The 25065-nt window shown below is 35.7% G+C and overlaps 1 protein-coding gene across 1 annotated transcript in view; it reads right to left on the reverse strand.

The window, feature by feature from the left end:
- LOC108718600 (CUB and sushi domain-containing protein 3) overlaps nt 1-25065 on the reverse strand; it is a 696593-nt gene that overhangs the window by 470548 nt on the left and 200980 nt on the right. The window contains exon 4 of the mRNA XM_041566615.1: nt 902-1096. Coding sequence (XP_041422549.1) covers nt 902-1096 — 195 coding nt within the window. The remainder of the gene's footprint in view (nt 1-901; nt 1097-25065) is intronic.

The following is a 25065-nucleotide window of genomic DNA, read 5'->3' on the forward strand; positions in this document are numbered from 1 at the left end:
TTCATTTACTGTATAAATTTCACCCAGGACAGAATGATTCACACAGTGAAAATGTTTGCCTTGCACATGGTTATATTTATAAACCTGGCTAAGAGTGAGTTTAATGTGCAAACAGAATTGCACATTTTTATTCACACTGTGAATATCCATAAGGGCTCTTTAAATATGGCATAATTGCAGATTGTGAATATTTCTGCACACACTCTACATTTGAGTTATGCCAAAACTTTGGAGACAGAGAAAATATTCACAAAACAGTTTTTACAAATTGCAAATTTAAATTACTGTCAACACTATCCAACACCCATCACATTTCCAATTATTTTTGCGCAATGCAAATTCTCATAAAATAGAAAGAATATTTCAGCATTCAGGAAAAAACATTGGCAATAAAGCTATTTGCAGAAAAAATATGCACAAACTTTATAAATGACCCACTGATAAATATAATTCTAAAAATCCCATAATCCCACAATTTAATAGGTCTGCCCCAAAGTGATTGAGGCCGAATACCTAAATAGCGAATCCCTATATTTTGTTAGAGTCTGTGATTGTTTTTTTTTTTATCTTTCATAAAATTGAACCATTCAACACTAGCCATAACCCAACATGACTGGGCTTTATTCCTTAACCCTTGTACCCAAAATTGCTTAGATCCTTTCCCCCACCTTCAGTGTACAACATTTTATGACTATGGCAATGAGCCTAATGCTCTAAGGTATGTATGTATAGGTTGTTTTTAACACTGCTTCACATTTTAAAAACCCTGATCATTTTTTTTTTTTTTTTTCTGAACAACAACCTTCAGAAACAGAAGCAAAGCTTTAACTCACGGAGTCAGTATGCACAGCATTGGTAAAATTACAATATTCATTTATATAATCCCCTGCATGAATCATACCTCTACACATAGGAACAGGGAAATCCCAAGTTGCAGTACTTGCAGAATTTGCAATACAAGTGAGCTGTGGATGTCCATCTAAAATGTAGCCAGTCACGCAGCTATAACGGACTTTATCTCCAATATCAAACGTTGTACCAGACAGGACTCCTTTAGGTGGAACTCCGGGATTTCCACAGGACCCACTCCGTAACTCTTTAAATAAAAACAAAAATATGTTCCAGTTAATTCAAATGTAACAGTTATATTAAAATAAACTACATATACACTGTATGATGCTTCACAATCATGGCAAGTAATATACATGTATGGGATCTGTTAGGTTAACCTGTTATCCAGGTTATGGGACCTGAGAAGCCCATCTCTCGTAGACTCCATTTTAATAAAATAATGCTTTCCTTTCTCTGTATAATAATTAAACAGTAACTTGTACTTGATTCCAACTAATATATACAGTAATTAATTGTTACTTGAAGAAAAAACAGCCTATTGGTTTTATTTAATTTTTAAATGAACTTAAGGTATCGAAAACCATGTGATGGAAAGACCCTTATATGGAAAACACCAGATCCAGAGGGTTCTGGATAACAGGCCCCATACCTGTAGTTGTATGATATTACATGTGGAGCAAACATTTTTTTTTTTAATTTGGGACTGTAATAAGAAATCAGCAAATTGCTTGCCTTAAATAATTGTGGTAACAAAAAACTGTGCTTTGGGTAAAAAAGAAAGCATGTTAAGGTCTAGTCCAGTGATCCCCAACCAGTAGCTCACAAGCAACATGTTGCTCCCCAACCCCTTGGATGTTGCTCACAGTGGTTTCAAAACAGGAGCTTTTTTTAAATTCCTGGTTTGGGGCAAGATATGATTGCATAAAAACCAGGTGAACTGCCAAACAGAGCCTCCTGTAGGCTGTCAGTCCACATAGGGGCTACCAATAGCCAATCACAGCCCTTATTTGGCACCTCCCAGGAACATGCTTGTGTTGCTTCTCAACTCTTTTTACAATTGAATGTGGCTCACCGGTGAAAAAGGTTGGGGACCCCTGGTCTAGTCTCGCAATATAACATTTGTACCAATGATATAGCCTTAGGGACCATGATCAGTCTTGGCTTGCCTATCTGTACATTTCCAGATGTTTCTGTTGAAGTTAGAGGGATAAAAATTAGTTTCCATTCAGTATTAGCAGCAGTAATATGTTACCAAAAAACGCTTATTTCATTTTCAACAAACTTAATGGAGGGTTGTAAAATATTTGTGGCTTCTCTTGCCCAGAAGAAGGTTTTTATGCTCTAAAGGGAAATTTCACCAAAAGTATGCATTTATGGATTGTTTGTCTAAACATTTGGATTCTTAAATGATCTGATTGCCGTATAGACAGGAAAATAAGGAATTTTCAAAATTGTAGAAAGGAAAGTACATTAACTGAGACAGAAAGTGTTTGGTTTCCCTTTAAATAACTGCATATTTATTAGAAAAAGTTAAACTTTGCAGATCAAAATGTAAAATTATAAGAAGTCAAGAAAAGGTAACTAGTTTTTCTTTTTGAGTTAAGTGAAGCCTAAAATATAGAGTATAAAACTCGGAAGGCATAATTGCTTTTCAAGGTGCATTAAACAATATTGAATTTATGTGGCAGAGTTGCACCATTATCTTTACTGTATGGTCACTTATAGCTCTAAGTGTATGGAGATGTAAAATGAACTGATTATTCAATATTTTCAACAAAACTACTTTTTGCCTGCATTACCAAATGTTATCCAAGCAATACTAATCAAAAGATATAGTATGTGAAAGATCATTTCCCATAGTATCTTATTTAAAATAGGAGTCTTGTAGCTTCAAGTTACACCATGAAAAAGAAAGTTTTCTTGTGCCAATTACCATTAATTCTGTTGATTTACAGAAAGGTATTTCAGTTTATTATCCCTTCTCTGGAATACTCAGGTCCGCCTGCTGACCTTTCCTCTGTTACTCATGCCCCTTCCACCAAGTCCCTTCCACCACTTTGGTCCCTGGTCTAACCCTGTTACGTCCTATCAGCTCCACTACCACTATCAGCTCCCGGAGCCCCTCACGCTGCAACATTACGATAACACTTCCCCCATACAAAGCTACCTCCATTGTTTTGGGGAGGGACAGTGGGAGTTGATCAAGGTAAAAGAGAATGCTCCTTCACTTCCATCCTCTTTTAACCCTTCATGTCTACACCCATCCTGATAGCAACCAATGAGCTACAACCCCCATAATCCCTAACCTCCTCTTCTGGTTCCCTCATTCAAAGCCCTGTCATGGCCCTGTCGTTCCCAGTTCCTCATTCACTCCACTCCATTCTTGAAAGTTTTCCAGTGGACATTGAGACATGTTTTAAAACATTTAGGGATAAACATGGGGGATTTGGTAGGATGGTGTTAAATCGACAGATCTCACGTAAACAAATTTTGACACCCATTAACTTCAATGCATTTCACAAATTTTTGCCATTTCACAAATTTTTCGCGAAGCAAAACAGGACAAATTGCTCATCACTATAGACAACACAAGGGTGAGCTGAACGTTATGCCTCCCTTGAGCATCAGATAATTTCAGGGTTCCCTTTCCTTGTTTTGCAAATAGTTCTGCTTGACAAATTGTATTGCCCACAAATGGCCTTGATCCTACTTAATCTGGCACATCTACAGTACATCATCATTGGCACAACCAGTACTAGATTTGACAAACAAGTGCAACTGTTAAGCCCATATTGATAAATTTGGTGCATTACACAGGTATGCTGGGTAGAAATGCTGTATTTTAGTTAAAAATAGCATGGTGATTTGCATTTATATTTAGCATTTGTACATAGTGCCATTATAGTAAATAAGCTCCAGCAATTTGCATGACAATAATCATGACGATTAACTAACTGTAACCTGATCATTTCTTTTGGGTTGGGTTGAGGTGATTGTATGCATTTTTGTTCTACCTTGCCAATTGAGAATTTTTCACCTTGTTTCGCCGCAAAAATGACGCCCATAGACTTGTATGGCGTCCTGCGTCAAAAAAAAAAACACGTAAAAAAAAACTCCCATATACTTTAATGGGAGTCGGCGACATTTTGCCAGCGGCGAATCTTTGGCAAAATGAAATGGGTCTAATTCGCCCATTCCTAGTCCAGACAGAAACTCACGTTTTTTCAAAATAATTCAGTAAAACAGAACCTTGGGTATACTGTTGTTAAATGATTGGCACCCAATTAAGATAAGTGTGAAATTTGTTTGACTCTGTATACATGCATTTTATTCGATTCAACCAAATTTTAGAAAAACCTATAGTGTCTGAGTAATGCACATTGATTTTAATGCATGATGAAAATTAATTATTCGGCTGCACGGATGATTGACAGAAAGGACACTTTCCAAATATTGTTTATATCATGTTCTGTTTCCCCAAAAAAGAGGTTGCCTTGTAATGATTATAAATAGAAAAAAAATGTTATCATAACATCGGTCTTGCATGATTGTATTCTTGATGGAAAAGTGAGACAAGCTAAATTGCTCATTATTTCACAGAGGTTCTGCATTATTTTGTAAGCATTGCAAGATTTGTTGATCTGGAGCCCTCTGCTGTTCACAACTGGGTTGTGTGCGTGTTCCAGAGAGCAAGGATTTAATACGAATGTGTCTGATGAAAGTATTTTCGCAGTTGTGCCTTTGTGTTTTGCTATAAAAATACAATAATAGCATCTTATATAACAGCTCAGAATACTCTAGTGTGTAACGCCTAATGCAAGGAAGGAATACAGTATGATAGCTTTACTGCATTAATGAACATTGACAGGTATACTAAAGAAATAGGGCAAGCTACTACATTATATTAATATAATACGTTTATGAATTCAACAAACATCCTGTTTCTTTCACTCGGATTTAGACAATGTTTGCTGACTTTGTCTCCAGCAAAACTGATTGCAAGCTCAATAGGTGAGACAAGAATGAATGCATAAAAAAGCTTATTAAGATCCTTAGGTGGAGCACCACCAGAGAGACTAATATGTGAATCAAGTTTAATTTCAGATCCCAGAAGTAATTTGCTATGCAAGATTGTCACCTTTTTCTAATGCCACAAGCGCATAATCGCAGTAAAATCAGCAAAACAACATATTTTAAGGATCAGATTTATTAACTAAGGATTGTATTCGTATGGTTTATGATGACCTATTTTCTAATGCTATCAGTCTATGCGATAAATAGTTATTACATGCACTACGATAGCATGGGGATTAACCCTCTAAATGCTGATCACCATAGAATCCATAACACTGGCATAGAAGCATAGTAACATTGATGTTGATGCTCTGGATTTCTTTTTCATATATGCCATGATGGAAGGTGTTACAATATAAAAGGGACACAGGCAGTTAACCCATTCCAATTAGTGATGGGCACACCTGATCCATTTCACTTTGCCAAAAATGTGAAAAAGGGTGAAAATTCACCTAAATGCATTGAAGTCTATGGGCAACATTTTTCTTTTTGATGTGCGACAATTTTTTCACCCATTATAGTCTATGGCGTCATTTCTGCAGTGAAACTTCATTAATTTGAATACATTTTTGAATAGGCAGCAGTGCTGAGTGTTATGATGTGTCTAAATCCTTATTGCCAGATACGAATAATATGTGGAGAAAAGGGTTCTGGACATTTATTTTTTCTTTTATCAGAAAATACACTGTCAAAACTAAAGTTTTATGGTTTTTGTGGGTTGGGGGAGCCAACAAATGTTTTTCAGGGGGGGGGGCTCAGGCCCACAAAGTTATTCCTCTGTCTATTATGGTACCAGAACTGCAGAACCTGTACTGTCCTTAAAAGTAAATAACCATTAAAAGGGATTCTGTCATGATTTTTTTGATGTCGTTTTTATTTCTAAATTACACTGTTTACACTGTAAATAATTCACTGTGCCATATAAAATTGCATTCCTGAACCAGCAAGTGTATTTTTTTAGTTGTATTATTGGTGTGTAGGTGCATCTCATTTTGCCTGGTCATGTGCTTTTAGAAAGAGCCAGCGCTGCACAAAGGAACTGCTTTCTGACAGGCTATTGTTGCTCTTACTCAATGTAACTGAAGGTGATGCAGTGGGACCTGCAGATCTACCAGGGAGCTGTTATCTTGTGTTAGGGAGCTGCTATCTGGTTACTTTCCCATTGTTCTATTGTTAAGTTGCTGGGGGGAAAGAGAGGGGCTGATATCACTCAAATTTGTAGTACAGCAGTAAAAAGTAACTGAAGTTTATCGGAGCATAAGTCACATGACTGGGGGCTCCTGGGAAACTGAAAATATGTCTGGTCCTCATATTTCAGAATTAAATGAAAAAAAAAATCAGTTTGCTCTTTTGAGAAATGTATTTCAATGCATAAGTCTGCTGGAGCAGCACTATTAACTGATGTCTTTTGAAAAAAAAAACAAGTTTTCCCATGATAGTATCCCTTTAAGCATACTCTAGGGAAATTATTTTCGTGCAGAGGTACATAATCCTAGATTTTTTTTCTGTCCAGTTTCCAGATATGTGAGAACCAGACAGACTTTCCAGGAACTACACAATATCTGCTAAAACTGGTCCAGATCATACAAATGATTAATTAATAGTGATGGGGCCAATTTGTCCCGAAACTGCGAAAAATTTATGAAAGACATTGAAATGCATTGAAGTCAATGGGCATCAAAATTATTTGATGGGCATCAATTTCGACGCTCACGACAATTTTTACACACGCACCTATTTTATCCAAATTCATTAAAGTCAATGGGCGTCTGAATAATTTTGACGCATGACAATTTTTATGCGTGTGACTATTATGACAAATTATTTTGATGCAGCTGATTTTTCAACTGCGAATTTTCTCGACAGTTTCACCAATTTACTCGCCGGTGGCGAAAAGCAGAAAATCGCCACAAATTTGCGACTGTCAAATTTATTCGCCCATTACTATTAATTAATCCGGGTTTTGATGGTACTCCCTAAGGTGTCCTGAAAGCCGTATTTTATGTAGACAGAAGCAGTGATTCTCAACCTAACTTTTCCTTTGTTGCTGCAACCAGAACACTGATGCTATTTTACCAGCTCTTACTGATTCTATTTTACCAGCTCTAACTGATTGCTGATGAGTATTCTGTTACAATGTTAGCAGATTAGAAGCACTCAAAATAAATATAAAATAAAGTGTGCAGTCAATTGCTCTGGTGTGCTGATGCAATCATTATTTTACAAAGTTATTTTATTCATATTTTGTACCCTAATGTACACATGCAAAATGACATTAATGACAAAATACAACATATTTCCATGGAGCATTAGCAGGTAGTTTCCATTGTCAACTATGTTTCTCTCTTCCAGATTATTTGAATGATAGACTGGGCCCGCACAGTGATTCATGCTTTCACAGTCTGGGGGAGATTTATCAGTGGGAGAATAATTGCACTTTACCAATGTACATTTGTTTCTCATTGCCACAAGTCATATGTTGACTTCCATTGATAAGCCAGCTTATTCATTAATGGCAAAATGTGATGACTCACATATCCAAGCAAACAAACTGTTTAGAACTCCCACTCATAAAACATTCAAATATTACTAATGTGTAGCTCTGTTTGTCGCACAAACATGCACAGTTTTATCTATTACTGTTTTCTCTAAAGTATAACTAACTGCCAAATATACTACAGATGTAGCCAATGTTATCTTATATTGAAAATTTAGAATTTAGAAATTAGAGAATTTCTTTATATAAAACATTCTTGTTAATTGAAAAAGCTTCTTTGATTTTCGGGTCTCTTGTATGTATAATGGTTACTCACCACATCAAGGAAGTGGCCCAGGCGCACCACCCTGAGCCCTCAGCACAGGGGGGCGGACAAACCGACGAACCAATATGGAGCAGTCACTCAAAAAAACTTCCACCAGGCAAATGTTCAAAAGTGAAGAATTTATTGTGTCAAACAGCCTAACGCATTTCATGTTCCAAACACTTAATCATAGGCTAAACTCATAGAGCCATGCAGGTCCGGACTGAGAATTAAAATAGGCCCTGGCATTTCAGGTACACAGAGGCCCAATCAGCCCGCACAGAGGCCCAAACAGCCCCCACCAGCCCACTAAATACTGACTTTCTATGGCACCTAATAGCAGACCCTCTGGCATTTGCCAGAACCCACAGATTGCCAGTCCGGGCCTGGAGCCATGCCTCAAATATTTTAACAACAGTGACCCAATCAGATAAACACACCAATTACAATCCACCCAATCCCAAATGACTTTACCTAGGTGCATCAAATGTAACTCCAACCCAGTAAAATTAGATAAAGGTCAAAATGGGTTTAAATAGTGAATATGATGTATCCTGCTATTTCTAAGAGTCACTTTATTGTACCTGCAGAAATGAGTCTCTGTGTTGCTTTCTAAGATTGTGTTGTTAGTTCTGTGAAATTTTCTATAATATTTTCTCTGTGTGATCCAGTATTTATTTTACCTTTTATTCTACATATTGAGTTTAAGTAATATCTAAAAGTCGGGTTTTCCCACCATTTTCAGTTATTAACTTATAAAGTGTTTTGACTAACTGCACCTTTTTGCAGTAGTTTGATATATGTATATATTTTTAATATTTACTGTAGATACATTTTTGTACAATTACATGGCTCACTATTTTGTACTTGTTTTTATGTATTTATGTATTTTGTACTTTGTATTAATATGGCACCAGCATTTTAAACTATCTCGGGTGTATCAATATGTCACTCTACTCAGCTAGGGGTGTACAAAAATGGCCACCAATGACCTTTTCCTTTGACCCCTATATTGACCTTTATCTAATTTTACTGGGTTGGAGTTACATTTGATGCACCTGGGTAAAGTCATTTGGGATAGGATGGATTGGTATTTGGAGTGTTTATCTGATTGGGTCACTGTTGTATAAATATTTGAGGCATGGCTCTATGAGTTTAGCCTATGATTAAGTGTTTGGAACACGAAACACGTCAGGCTGTTTGACACAATAAATTCTTCACTTTTGAACATTTGCCTGGTGGAAGTTTTGCCTTTTTGAGTGCCTGCTCCATATTGGTTCGTCATTCTTGTTAATTGATGCTGAAAATAACATGAAAAAAAAAATTCTTCCAAAGAAGGAAGTTTGATCAATTAAAAATCAAGCTGTATCCTGGGCATTAAACGGGTTCTCTCCAGTTAATACAAACTAGCAATAGTTTTACTGGCATAATACACGTGTAGGGACTGTGCAGGTGTATATTTATATATACGTATATATATATATATATATATATATATATATATATATATATATATATTTACTTTTGTAAGCTCTTTAAACATGATGTACACTAGCTACAGTGTACATCATGTTCTTGTCACTTTGACACATTCATTAAAATACTAACTAGGCTGCTGTCACCTTTCATTTTTTAATGGATTATGCGTTTATTGTTGGTGATAAAGAATTTATATTTATCTGTATAATTTATACTAGTGTTTTACACTTAAAGCAGCTGTTGAACCTTAAAGTGCACTTAGAAAGTGACAAAAGGCATAAAATAATGATAACACGGCAAAGCGAAAGAACTACTGTATATAACCAGTAACATAACTAGCTGGGGGTGGGCCCGGGTGTGGGCCATGCAGGCACCCCTCCGTACACGATTTTCTTAACAGCTACCAGTGTGAGATTTGCCAGGGGCCCTGAGGGGGTGCAGGCCCTGGTCCAATCACACCCCCTGCTCCCCTGGTAGTTCCACCACTGTATGTAACTGGCAAACGTTTGAATAGCCTTGTGATATAAGGATCAACTACATAGAGCACTAAAGGGTCTTATTTAGTCTTCAGTCTTTGTGAATCCTTATCAATGTAAAACACATGGTGTTATAGTGAATCTGTATCGCCACTCTAATAATGGCCCCATTAATTCTGTTATGTCAAAATGCAGAATTTGTGATTGGATTAAATATGAATAACATAAACAATACCATTAAATAAATGTCTAAACTTAGAGTGAAAATGGTTTTAGTTGTGAAAATTGAGGTACTACTTTTAATGCATGGTAGCGAATTATCCAGGGTATAGATTGCTGATACATTAGATTTGCAACAAATCGCATGCACAATTGCATTTTTTTTTTGCAAACTGGGTGCAATTGTGTCAGGTGGAGACTAATTGCATCAGATTCAAAGCCCTTTGCGTCCACCATGACGCTGGAATTCTGTAGAAAAAAAGCTGCACTGTGGGAAAACAAACATAGCAATTGTGTTTGAAATTGAACTTTGCTCACTGTACCTGTAGATGTAAATGAACCCTATAGAATATGACCAGCCTACAGTAGCTAATTAGTTAGCCTGTGTATGGAGAGCTGAAAGGTACAACAAGCTACAATTTAATGGGCCAATTCTTTGGAAAGAAACCAGAGAAGGGAGTTTGATCAATTAATGGCATAATAAATGTATAGTAAGACTGTGCAGGTGTATATATATATATATATATATATATAATATATATATATATATATATATATATATATATATATATATATATATATATATATATATATATATATATATATATATATATATATATATATATATATATATATATATATATAGTCTCAAAGTTATTCTCAGCACTCCATTCAATCAGCTTCTGACCCAGGTGCTATCCATACGTGCTTCCATACAGAAAATGTTGTGAAAAAAAAAGATGCACACCGGGATTTGTTTAAAATTTTAAAATTACTTTTATTTAATAAATGTTTAAAAATTGATCAGGTCAACATTTCAGTCTCCATCTTAGACCTTTGTCAAGACCCCTTGGCCTTGAGGAAGGTCCCAGGGAGGAACGAAATGTCACGTTGGCTGTAATGCACTCTAAAATATAATACTTCTTTTGATTCACTAAATCCCGGTGTTGCTGGTGATTTTTTGAATGTTACATGTTTTATTACCGTGCACCTGGGTAATCCAGTAAGAAGTGGTGTGCCACCCTATGGACTATATATATATATATATATATATATATATATATATATATATATATATATATATATATATATATATATATATATATATATATATATATATATATATATATATATATATATATATATATTCCGAGGGATGCCAGCACTCACGAAAAAAAGATATACATGCCTGGGTGCACGACCAGCAAATTAATTAATCAAGTCAAAATGAAGGGTCAGCACTCACAGGACTTAGAAAAATCAAATAATAATTTTATTTCGGAACTATGGACTAACGTTTCTCAAAGTACCAGACTAACAGTGAAAATGGCTTAAATACATGTACTGGCAGGAAAAACAGTAAAATGTTACGTACACACATTGTCATAAAATGAGCAACTATCATTTAAGCATCACACTGGAGCTGCAGTATATAGTCATAAAGAGTTAAACACTTTCCAATATGCACCTTAAAAGATTTATACTCAAAATGTGTCATAGTATTAAAAAAGTAAAAACAATATGTAACACTATTGTATCTGGGGCAACATTGTATCTTTCCTATATAAAAATCACTTATTACAAAGAAAGTTCCGTTGCCTGTGTTACCTATATATAAAAAAAATTGAGAAAAGGTCTAAGAATTGGCCCAAGAGCATACATCTCCAGGTCAAAGAATTCCATATTCATCCTAGGATTTAGATATCCTTATTACTCACCTTAAATTCACTACCCCTATTCAAACTTCTAAAAGTATTATCCTTCTGGGCACTAACATATTTGCTCTCCTCCCCAGATATTGTACCTATTGCAGTTAATTTTATATCATCATTGTGGTGTAACTCTGGGAACAGCATGACATTTCACTCACATATTAGTTGCAATATTTTAACTTCTTAACTCACTAACTCATCAATTGGCCATTATTTATATTCCACAATTAACCCAGTGTGTATCTAGACAATCATGTCGTTAACTAGGTAAACTACTTGCCTAGAGTAGCAATCACCCAACCCACATGCTCCGTGTCATCACTCAATATTTAATTAGTGTTAAATGTTTCCTTTGCCTGTGCTATATCTGTATAAATTCATATATTACAATTGATGTTAAGTATCCCAATCAAAACAATCCTATAAAATACATTATCACCCCTTAATCAAAGTAAATGTGATCCCAGACTAAAAGAGCCCACTATAGCATCTATACGGAAAAACATAAAATGTGTAACAAATAAAGCAGTAAAAAATAAAAAAATAAAAATCATTGCATATGTATATTGACCACTTCGTTATTGTCCATCTGTTAATGCATGCATATAAAGTTTATTTAAAGTTAACCACCGCCTCAGCCACTGTCACCGGAGTGATTTTGTGTTATATATATATATATAGTGATGGGCGAATTTATTCGCCAGGCGCGAATTCGCGGCGAATTTGCGCGATTCGCCGCCAGCGAATAAATTCGCGAAACTCCCGCGAAAATTCGCGGAAAAAATTCGCCGGCGTCAACATTTTTTTTCGAAAAACGGGATTCAAACGCAAATTCGCCCATCACTATATATATATATTTGCTTTTGTAAGCTTTTTCAACATGATATACACTAGCTAGAGTGTACATCATGTTCTTGTCACTGCTGCTGCCTTTCATATTTAATGGAGTATGCATTTTTAGTTGGTGATAAAGAATTTATATTTTTCTGTATAATTATGCTAGTCTTGTACACCTAAAGCAGTGACTGAACCTGAAAGTGCATTTAATTACAAAGTGACAAAAGACATAAAATAATGATAACATGGCAAAACGACTGTATATAAGCTGGTAAATGTATGAAAAATCTAAGCTATGAGGAAAGACTAGCCAAGTTGGGGTTGTTCACGCTGGAGAAGAGGCAGGATATGATAACTATGTCAAATGGGCCTTTTTGCATTCCTCTGGATCAACTAGCAGTTAGGTAGGTTTTATACAGACTTGGGGGCCCATTTACTTAGCTCGAGTGAAGGAATAGAGGAAAAAAACTTTGAATTTTGAATGTTTTTTTTGGCTGCTTCGACCATCGAATAGGCTACTTCGACCTTCGACTATGACTTCAAATCGAACTAAAAATCGTTTGACTATTCGACCATTCGACCATTCGATAGTCGAAGTACTGTCTCTTTAAAAAAAAACGGCGTTCGCGAACACCAAATCGGCAGTTCGCTACATCCCTACAAAGCATACATTAGTTTCAACAGAAGGTTGGATTCTTTTTAAGAAAATACGTTTCTGATATGAGTTAATCTATTTTGATCTGCCCTCTTGGATTTAGGAAGGATTTTTTCTTCTTTCCACTACTAAGGACAAAACAGGGATTTGAGCAGGTACAAGTATGGGGTCTGTTATATGGAAATCTGTTATCCAGAAAACTCCAAATTACGCAAAGGCCATAGCCTATAGAATTGATTTCCTTTTTTTTCTGTAATAAAAAAAACCAGTACCTTGTACTTGATACAAACTAAGACATACAGTAATTAATCCTTATTGGAACAAAACCAGCCTATTGGGTTTATTTCATGTTTACATGATTTTATAGTAGATTTAAGGCATGTAGATCCAAATTTAGGAAAGATCCATTATCCAGAAAACCCCAGATCCCAAGCATTCGGGATAACAGGTCCCATACCTGTACTAATATTACAGCAAAATGCTACTTTTGGGGACAAAGAGAAAGTGTTGCAATGCTGAATATACCATTTTTGAGTTCCAATGAATTATAGGTATGAGATCCGTTATCCATAAACCCATTATCCAGAAAGCTTCAAATTACGGAAAGGCCGTCTCCCATAGACTCCATTTTATCCAAATAATCCAAATTTTAAAAATGATTTCCTTTTTCTCTGTAATAATAAAACAGTAGTTTGAAATTGATCCCAACTAAGATATAATTAATCCTTATTGGAAACAAAAACAGCCTATTGGGTTTATTTATTGTTTACACGATTTTTTAGTAGATTTATGGTATGAAGATCCAAATTAGAGAAAAATCTGTTATCTGGAAAACTCCAGGCCCCAAGCATTCTTGATAACTGGCCCATACCTGTATACACACCTCAGAATCTCAATAGTAGAGACTACATCATAACCAGACAAGGAACTGAAACAATTTCTTACTGGTTTGTTTGAATGTAAGTTTATCTTATGAATACAGAAATAGATTGCATTATTACTATAAAACTCCTGCTCTTGATCTATTACACCTTTCTCTAGGGAACGCCCCTTTGCATGGCAAGAAATGATGCATTCAAAGCATCGCCCACAGCACTTCATTCTCCTTAAAGTTATAGCAAGACGACTATTTCTATGCAAGAAAAGCTAAACATCTATTCTGTTGCACTGTTCTGAGAATAGGAAGCGCAAAATGATTGTGACAGTTATTTGCAGCTAATTTAAATGGTCTCGATTACATTCAAAAATAAAAGGCCAAAAATGCTTTTAGGCATTTATTTGATGAAAAATGCATTACACACAGTATTAACACAATAAAGGAAGTAAATAGCCTTGAGTTTAGTGATCTAATAACCACACACCTGACAAAGCAAATAAACATGAAGTGGAGATGTTTAGAACTAGTTATCAAAGGAATCAAGCTGCCCATAGTTCAGAGTATGGCGATAAAGCACGTTTAGTAGGTCATTACAGAACAACATCACTCAACATTCTCAGCAAGACTTAAGGTGACCATACAAAGGCCAATAAAAGCTGCCAACAGACCAAATCAACAAAGTGATTGCCCAGTGTATGGGGCCCTCCGATGGGTTTCCACGTTCCACCAGTCTATAAAGTAAAAAGAAATGGCTGCCCCTTTACAAGAAAGAATAAATCTCCATTGCTCAATAACACAGTGAGTCAGCCTACTCACCAAAATGAGATGAAAATCAAGCTCATAAACTTCCAAAATCCTGATCATCCCAATCACATAAAGTAGGATAAAAACGGACTACAATACTACTACACTATATCAGTTCTGATCCTGCTTTATGGTGATTGGGATGATCAAGATATGAAGGGGAGATCCCGATTTTGGATTTATATGAACTTGATTTTCATTTCCTTTTAGTGAGTAGGCTGACTCACTGTGTGATCGAGCAATGGAGATTTATTCTTTCTTGTAAATGGGCACCCATTTCTTTGCACTGGTGGAACGTTTGTCACATTGAACACACACATCAATGACATGTAAAGACAGAGTAGCTCTAGCCTTTTTGACATTCCTTTCCTGCCTTCCCATGGGAGAACAGAGGGCACATCCTCCCAACAGTTTTGGAAGGCAACTTGCCATTTGCTATTTTTCAATACATTTTGGACCAAAGCTGATCCAAAAATGACATTTATTTCAAAAGAGCAATAGATGTGAGCCATTTCGATGAATATATTAATTATTGAACCTCATGAATTTTTAACTATTAAGCACTTTGTTTATTTACTGGGTTGACATAGGTTACTATCATTTACTAGACCTTGGAAGACTTTGCACTGGTTGTTATATAACCTGCTAATTTTTTTAGTAACCAATGGCTGCAGGTATTTGTATGTACTGCATGTATCATTTAGCAAACAAATGGCATTATTACTATTTTAGGTCTGTCATTTCAGACTATCAAACTGCACCCTTTAGTTGTACAATATTTTAGCTGACAGAATCCTTAAAAGAACAGTAACATCAACAAATGAAAGTAATACAAATATAATGCAGTGTTGCCCTGCACTGTTAAAACTGCTGTGTTTGCTTCAGAAACACTACTATTGTTTATATAAATAAGCTGCTGTGTAGCAATGGGGGCAGCCATTCAAAGGAAAAAAAGGCTCAAGTTACACAGCAGATAAGCTCAGTAGAACATAATGGTGTTATCTGTTATCCACTATTTAACCTGTGCCATGTAGCCTTTTTTTAGTTTCCACCATTGCTACACAAGCAACTTGTTTATGTGAACTATAGTAGTGTTTTTGAAGCAAACAGGTCTGTTTTACCAGTGCAGGGCAACATTACATGATATTTTCATTACTTTAAAACACTTTTAAACTCTATAGGCACCATCTCACTAGTAAACTGTTCTCACTGCTGCCCCAATCATAGTTTATGAACAGAAATACATAGGACTTGCATTACATTGAACGAGTCGCAATTTATTAAAAAAATCACTGCCATTCACTACTGATTTGCAGGCAATTTATAACTGATTTGTAATGAAAACTGGCAGTAATGGAAGCTCTAAGTGCAGTGTGCAGGCAAACTGGCTTTTGAATCACAGCTGCTTCTGTCACTTCTTAAAGGTAAAGCTGCCCCAAGCTAAAATGCCTATTCTCCATGGCTGTAAAATAGGTGTTGCATGATGTGGGCTCTGTAATCTTACAGAACATCTATATTTTACTATATAATTGGGTGAAACAGCTTTCGTTGGAATATTAAAACCTACCTAGTTGAATAAGCGTAGAGCAAAAAGTAATGTATAAATTCATGTCATGTCAGTATTATCAAATATTTACAAACCCTTCCACCAACATTCATATTTTCATAATGATGGGTTACAAAGACTGAAACAATGGCAGCACTAGCGATGGGCAATTTTGTTGAAAAATTTTGACACCCACGAAAATGTTTATAGGCGCGCCTATTTTGTCCAAATCCATCAATGGGCGTCCGAATAATTTTGACACATTTTTTTTGAAGCGGCAGATTTTTTTTGCAGAAATTCACCATGAATTCTCCACTGCCTATGTTAACACTTTCTTATATTCTTCAAGCATTATAATAAAGTCTGCAAATTCCTAGTAGGGTTCTCCTAGGCCAACTGAGACACAGAAAAAGTCAGCTGCACTTGTCAGTGTTGGAAACCTAATGATGGTCATTGGTAACTGAAAATTACCTTTACTCTGTGCACTATTATAAAACCTTACTAGGTTCACGGGCGAATTCACAAATTTTTCGGCAAAGCGAAACGGTGCAAATTTGCCCATCACTAAAGCTTACCTTTGTATTCAGCAAAGTCCCCCTGTTGAAATTCAACCACATTACTCGGCATATAAATGAAGCCCTGCAACCTTAGATATTTACCCGCTTCACATTTAATACAGGCAGTTTGGTGTGTGAGTTTCTAAAGTCCCATTTAGGGTAATGCCCATAGTCAGCATTTACTGTTGTTCACACAACAAAGAATCTCTACAAATAAATTAGCCCCTTCTGTGTCACAAATGTGTAGATTCAGAAAATCTGACCATCAGTTATCAACATCATCTTTTTCCTTTAGTTAATAAGTAGCAAGGGTTACTGCATCTTTTATAAGCCTCTCTATACAGAATGCTCGCTGCCTGATCTTCTCTTTTAACCTACATTGCTTCACATCAAAGCCATGTTCAAATGATCCATGGACATTGTCTGGTTGTGTCTCTCTATACATACACTATACTAGAGTCATGCACTGAATCAATTTTTGAGACCCAGAATCGACCCAAACCCACAACCTGCATATTTTCCCTCTTAGATCAGCTTCCCGACCCAACTTACAACCGCTTGATCTACAACTGAGTTTGCAAACCACCGACCAACATTAAACAGGAAGTGCTGTTGCTGCAAACCAGAAGTGACATAATCTGAAGTGGGTGGGGACAGAAAAAACGTTTTTTTTTAAACATTTTTTAAAGGAGTAAAATTTAGATAATATAACATTAGAATTATAGATGAGACACACAACTTGACCAGCAGACCAGCATCTATATCTGTACCTGAAAATCCTACTTGCATCCCGCAGGGTATCTGCTGATACCTGACCTACTGCAGGACTCTACACTATATTATGTATCATCTACAATATATATATATATATATATATATATATATATATATATATATATATATATAGTGCTGGATTGATAGATAATCATTATTACAAGCCAAGATAATTTCATGTTATGATTTTTATCAGACTTTGTGAATAGATTAATTAATAGATGATTGTGCAATCTTGTGAACCAATGCTAATTGCTCAGCAATGACTTGGGGTGTAATCACTCAGAGAAAACAGTTTAATTATTAACAACATGAGCTTGACAGATGTGGAAAAAATTTTTTGATTTCCAGAAGAAAACAGGTTGTTTAAGAGAAGAAAGTGAAGAATAACTTTCAATGCTGTTCAGAAATCATTGTAACAATGACAACTATGTACCGAATACAGTTAACTACAAACATTTAAGAAATACTCAAGAAAATGACGTAAACACCATGCATTGAAGGCATGATCTTGCACATTGGTTTGGTGTTCTGTTTAAAAATATACGAATGTTGATGAACATTGCTTAACTGCTGTAGATGTTTCTCAAGGACCGCTTACAAAGGCAATTCCAAAGGCAATGAAGGCATTGAAGTTAAATTAAAAGACATCATCAGTAAAATTAGAAGTAAAAAAAAAAACTCCTCCCCCATTAGGCTGTGCATTTATTCAGACTTGAAGACAAATGGAAAAAACAACCAGTCATTCAACTGCTAATATTAATATATGTTTAATTATGATTAGTGTAATTAAGCGCAGTTGGTCCAACTACCCAAAGAAAAAACTATGTACAGGTACTATGCAGCAACCTGTGTCTCTTTATTGCTGAAATACCACTGCAGGGGATGGAAAGTGCCCTTGCTAGAAAACAAAATACTGTACTCAGTGCTTCCCTGCAGATATCTTGGAAAAGAGTGGGGTAAAGATCACTATATCTAGGGACACATCATTTTTTGATTCAGCTTCCGTCATCAAGTTGGGAAGTCCCAAATTCTAATCAAACACCAATTTTACATTCCCACAATTTAAATTTTATGGTTTTCTGCATTTTACACCATTTTGTGCAATCCCCTCATAGCCATTAAATACTTGTTTGTCCCAAGTTAATGTTACTTTTCATGGAACATGCAATATTTTCCAATGTTTAAGTCATATTTATGAGGTTTACACCAATTCTACAGTCAAATCTCAATTTTATGTTTTCCCACATTTTACATGTGTTTTGTTTTTGCCTGTAAAAAGTAAAAAACAGGGTTTGCCTGCATAATAGTGATGGGCGAATTTACGTCGTTTCGCTTTGGCGAAAATTTGCGAAACAGCAAAAAGATTTGCGAAACGGCGCCGGCATCTCGTTTTTGACGCCGGCACCCATTTTGACGATGGCGTCCGTTTTTTCGTGAAATTTTTTTTTGCCGCCGGCGAATTTTTGCAGCGAATTTTCGTGAATTTATTCGCTGGCAGCGAATCGCGCAAATTCGCTGCAAATTCGCGCCTGGCGAATAAATTCGCCCATCACTACTGCATAATATTTCTTATTGGGAGGTGATTTAGTATTCTTCAGATATTTATGAAGGTGGACAAGATTGGGTTGAGCCATGAAAGTTGTTAGCATTCAACAGCTCTATACAAATGTCCCTATGAGGTCCAGTTGTTTGCCTAAAACCAGACAATTTGTTCTACCTGGTGTGACTCTACATATACATTGGCAAATTGGGCAAAGATTCCCTCGTTTACTAGAGCTGATTATTCTTGGATAGCTATAACTATGACGCAACTATGAAGTAGAGTTATCTGGCTGTAAATGCCCAATGGCTGATTGCTGTAAGATAAATCTAGATTCAAAAGAATACAATTAGCTAGTAAAGAAAATGAGGCAGGTGCATTTTCCCATGAGGACAAAAATAACACACGTGACATCGGACTAGATCAGGACATCGGACTAGAAAAAGAAAGATTGTTGTTTTTGTTAAATTTATGTTTATATATACAGTACCTTAATTTAAAGAAGAACGAAAGCTTCAATCGATGGGGGTGCCAAATGTTAGGGCACCCCCCAAGGATTGTAATGACTTACCTGTTTTCCCGGCTGATGCTCCTGTTGACAGAAAACTTCATGGGCAAAGGTACGAGTGGGTGATCCTCTGCTTTCTTTCTTCACACTGGCATGTATGTTGGCGCACATGTTAAAAGCCAGACTTTAACAAAAAAGTCAGCTTTCTGGTTTTACTTCACATGCATAAGTGCCCGGACAAATCCACTTTTCTGCTAACAGGAGGGGGTATTGGGCAGCATCAGAGCTGCACCTGCCTTCTTTTTTATTCGCTGGGGGCCAGGGAAGGAAGTCAGAAGCCACTTCCAGCTTCTTTGCAAGGACCGGGACTGGGCCAGCGGGGCCCATGAGGGTCAGGGGCCCACTGGGATTTTTCCCGCTGTCCCACTGGCCTAGTTCAACTCTGGTATCAGGTAAGTCATTACAATCCTTTGGTTAGCCCTAACATTCTCTCCATCAATTGTGGGTTTTGTTCCCCTTTAAATAGTACAATACAGTGATTAAAATTGTTTCCCAGTAGCAAGCTCTCCTAACACCAAAAAACAATGGAAAATGGATGGACTTTTTAATACTCTGCTTTTTCTTTTTGAAGGCTCATACTATTGTTAGTGCCAGTGCAGAAATTAAAAAAAAATGTAAAATGAACTGCCAATAGAACACAGTATTGCTGAAACAATAATATAGCGCTCATATAACAGCCACAACTAAAGAAATGCTTTGCATTTTGCTGGGTGAGCATTTTCTGAGTACACAGAGGGCAAACCATGTAGCCAAGTGTGTAGCTGCCCATTATACACTGATCTGTACAGATTCTTTATAAACTGAATACCACATGCTCAGCTGAGCAGTTTAACAATCCCATTTCCATTGGTAATAAGAGTAAGACTGAAAGCAATTCAAGTCTACAGATAGATACCAGCAGATCAGAAAATACACTGAATTACAAAGCCAATGAGAGGTACTGATGCAGCAGACATTACCACTTTGGCTTGAAAATCTATCGCTATGGAAGATTTCAGCGGAGAAGATAATATAATCTGTGATGGCTCCAATATATGATGAATGGGAATTACTGTTTGAAAACAATACAGAGGATGCTTTCAGGGTAAATATGACAAAATATTTGTCGCCATTCATTATTATTCTGTAAAAAAATACAGTAAATTATATCTCTATAATGTAGTGATTGTTTTTATTTTTTATGGCTATTACAGGTCATTGATTTTTGCTGAAACAGGGTATGGTTGAACATGATGGGCAGTTGTCCTTTTTTCAACCCAAATTAACTTATACATACAGTACCAACTGTAAAATTAATCTGCCATAATGCTGCCATAACCAGCCAGACCAATAGTAACATTTTTAAATAACAACTAGCTTTTGTTAGTAACATATTAAGGTAAGTAGAGTACAAAAATAAAAACAAATAAAATAGTATCAGAATGATAATAATAATAATAATAATCATACAGAAAAAAACCCATAATAAACTGCAGTCCCATAGCCAGAGACCCTACAGGTTGCAGTATGATACTGATGGTCAGTCAGCACATTACTATAGAATAAATTAATTTTTCAAAGAAAAACAGTATCTTCAATTTTTGCTTGGCCTCAAAGACAATTCAGTTCAGTAGCCTGCAGAGAAATGTAATGACTGAGTAGAATCATTTGGTAATAGTTAGTACTCTACCGTTTACTATTTTTTTTATATCAAATGCAGTTATTTCAGGCTTTTGATGCAATGCGCAAATACAAAAAATCATATGAGGCCTTGAAGTCTTATGGTCAGTTTTCAACACTTTGGCTTTGGTCAGGCTGGTGATTTAACTATATGATAATGCCTATTATTATAGAAAAGGAAAAGAAATAATAGGGTAATTTTAAACACCATATTGCTGACACTGCTGAAAACTAAAAGTTACTTGAAATGTCTTCTAAATTATGTCAGAACAACCAGCCTAAGCACAAGAAGATTCCTCAGTTTGCCCAAGAGGGTATTATCTCCAGTCTAGGATAGTTCCATTTGCCCCATTTTAATTCAACCAAAGACAGAAATAACCTGTGATGCTTATCTATATCTATATATAGGGGGTTATTTAACAAAGGCCGAATTTCGAATTTATGTGAATTTTTTTTTTTACTCTAATAAATTCGAATGTACTATCAACTCCAATGGGAGGTTATTTATGAAAAACCTCGAATGTCTAATATTCGATTGAATAGTCCAGGCCCAAAAATTCAAATCTATTTGAATTTGAAAAAACTTGAATGTCAGGAACATATTCAAATGGTTCAACAGACCTCTGCCATTGACTTGTAAATTAACTTGGCAGGTTGTAGGTGGCGAATATTCCAATTAGAACTGTTTCTATGGTTGAGTTGTGATAAATCTCACATTCAAATTTACATTCGAGTTTTGACACATAAAAAAATTTGAGAATTTGAATTTACCATTGAAACCTTAATAATTCTGCCCCTAATTGTTCTACGTGTATTATAGCAAGGTTGTGTTGGCCAGCCAAGCACCATGAATAATATTCTATAAAAATGGGTACAGGTATAGGATCCATTATCTGGAAACCAATTATCTGGAAGACTCCGAATTACAGAAAAGCCATTTCCCATAGACCTCATTTTATCCAAATAATTCAAATATTTAAAAATAATTTCCTTTTTCTCTGTAATAATGAAACAGTACCTTGTACTTAATCCAAACTATGATTCATCCTTATTGGAAGCAAAACCAACCTATTGCATTTATTTAATCTTTACATGATTTTCTAGTAGACTTAAGGTATGAAGATCCAAATTACCAAAAGATCCGTTATACGGAAAGCCCCAGGTCCCGAGCATTCTGAATAATAGGTCCCATAGCTGTACTACCAAGTGTCCTTCAAAAATACATAGAAAAAAATACATCATTAAATATTTGCAACATTTTTCCAATCTTCTTGTTCTCCAAGTATTTCTTAAAAGGGTGGGTTATCCCCAGTCAACATTCACCTCACGTCTTGCATTTTACTCCAAGAAACCAACAACAAAAAAATCTATTGTGCTTATTCTTTGCAAGAGAGGAAATGTCAAAGTACTTCTTATATCTGTCACTGTCTTCATATTTAATGTTTTTTAGCTCTTCACTTCTGTATAAACAACGAATGCCAAACACATAACTTCTTCATTGCTTATTCCTAAAAAATATTTACTTTCCAAAAAACTTTGCTACTTTACTATTAAATATTATTAAGAATAAAATACTGCCTTATTAACATGTTCAATAAACCATAGCAACCAATCATGCATTGTTAGTCAAATTTAGTGAAAAAAATATAAAAATCCCTGTTTGGTTTCTAATAGTTTACTGGACCATGCAAATATTTTCATGTGTTACTATATAACTACAAAAGAAGAAAGAAAGCAAGCAAAAAAAACATAGTTGTCCAAAATGTTACATAGTAATTAAATCGGGTTGAAAAAAAAAAGTCCATCAAGTCCAACCCCTCCAAATGAAAACCCAGCATCCATACACACACCCCTCCCTACTTTCACAAAATGTTGTGCCATTGTACTTGTGCTAATAACATATTTAAGTTTCCCTAAAATATTTAAATTTGGCTAATAACAAAATGTTGCCAAAAACATCGGCAAGAGACACTTATTTTGAACCATATCCCTATATGCTTCCAACAGATTAGCAGCAAAGTTTTCATTTACCATTCCACTCCACTGAAGATAATGTTTATGTTTTTGCACATCAGAGAAGAGCCTTAATGATTTTATGCTTTGTTGGTGAGCTGTAACAACAATGTGTCTCCTATAACAGGTTTTACACATAAAGCATACACTAATTAGCTATTTATTGGCACTTTGCTATTCATAAATTATCCTTGGTACATATGGTTTTGTGAGCCATTAAGCCATGTCAAGACCATAAAGATAAATGTGAATATAAAACTGTTACTATGTACTAGACATTAGAGGCTGGTCCACTGTGCTTGCAATTCACAGATCAGCTGGCACAGAGGAAGATGCAGCCAACAAAGCAAACAGCATGATATATTTACTATAAAAAAAATAGCCAGCAGAAACCAAGGCTTTATTTAACTAGGGTAATTCATGTGCATGGCTATAAAGCTCACTTTGCATTGAGAAAACTGGTCTTTAATCAAGTCCATAGATATAATATTGAGGGGGTTGTTTGCTAAAACTGGTTGGACTTTTTAAGGCAAAAAAAAATCATATTTTTCAAGATTTATAATACCTCAATGCTGCAAAAAACCAAATCCGAAAATCTGCGATCTGAAGCCTGTCGAGGTCATGTATAAGTCAATGGCAGATGTCCCTATCCCAATTTGAAAATAGCATGGTTTGTACTGAGTTTAGCCTGATAATCTGAAAAATTTGGGGTTTTCTGGAAATAACCAAAAAATTGAGTGATTCAAGTGAAAAGTCTGAAAAAATTGTACAATTCGGATTTCCGCTCAATTTTATCAAGTTTTTCCCCAATTTATTTGAGTTATTTTAATAATAAATAAGTAAAAATCGTGGATGGGAGTTGGGTCAAACTTTGTTTAATAAAAAAATTAGATTAATTCGGATTTTAGTAAATAACCCCTAAATGTATACCATTCAGGCACCAAGTGCATCATTTAGGCAAACTATAGTTGAATGAGTTGAAGGACTGAATGAAACTATTTCCTTAACCATTACTAGCATTACTTAATTGCAATGAATGCGCCAAAACAAAATCTATGGCAGCAGTTACATAAAGTAGGTTAGCATCAGACTGTTAATCAAGCATTAAGTCTGTGACACTAGTTATTACTAGCAAGCTGCCATTTTTACTACTGACCTTAGTCCAATGTTGTGCACATGTTAAGTGGGTTTGCAAGATGCTTGCAACGGTGAACTAATTTATTTAATATTTAATTTATACTTTAGAGCAGAGGTCCCCAACCATTTTAACCCGTGAGTCACATTCACATGTAAAAAAAGTTGGAGAGCTACATAAGCTTGAAAAAAGTGTTGGGGACCCCTATGTGGACTGACAGTCTACAGGAGGCTCTATTTGGCAGTCAAGCTAGAAATTCAAAAATAAGCACCTGCTTTTAGGCCACTGAGAGCAACATCCAGTAGGTTGGTGAGCAACATGTTGCCCCCAAGCCACTGGTTGGGGATCACTGCTTTAGAGTCATTGTTCACCTTCAGACCATCCATATTTTTCTACGTTTTAAGTTGTCCCTGAAAACACACTTATCTCTTCAAGGAAGCTTAATATATTTACATGATTTGCCTACAGGAACCTCTCATGTCCA

Source organism: Xenopus laevis, chromosome 6L (assembly GCF_017654675.1).
Source record: "Xenopus laevis strain J_2021 chromosome 6L, Xenopus_laevis_v10.1, whole genome shotgun sequence".
NCBI lineage: Eukaryota > Metazoa > Chordata > Amphibia > Anura > Pipidae > Xenopus > Xenopus laevis.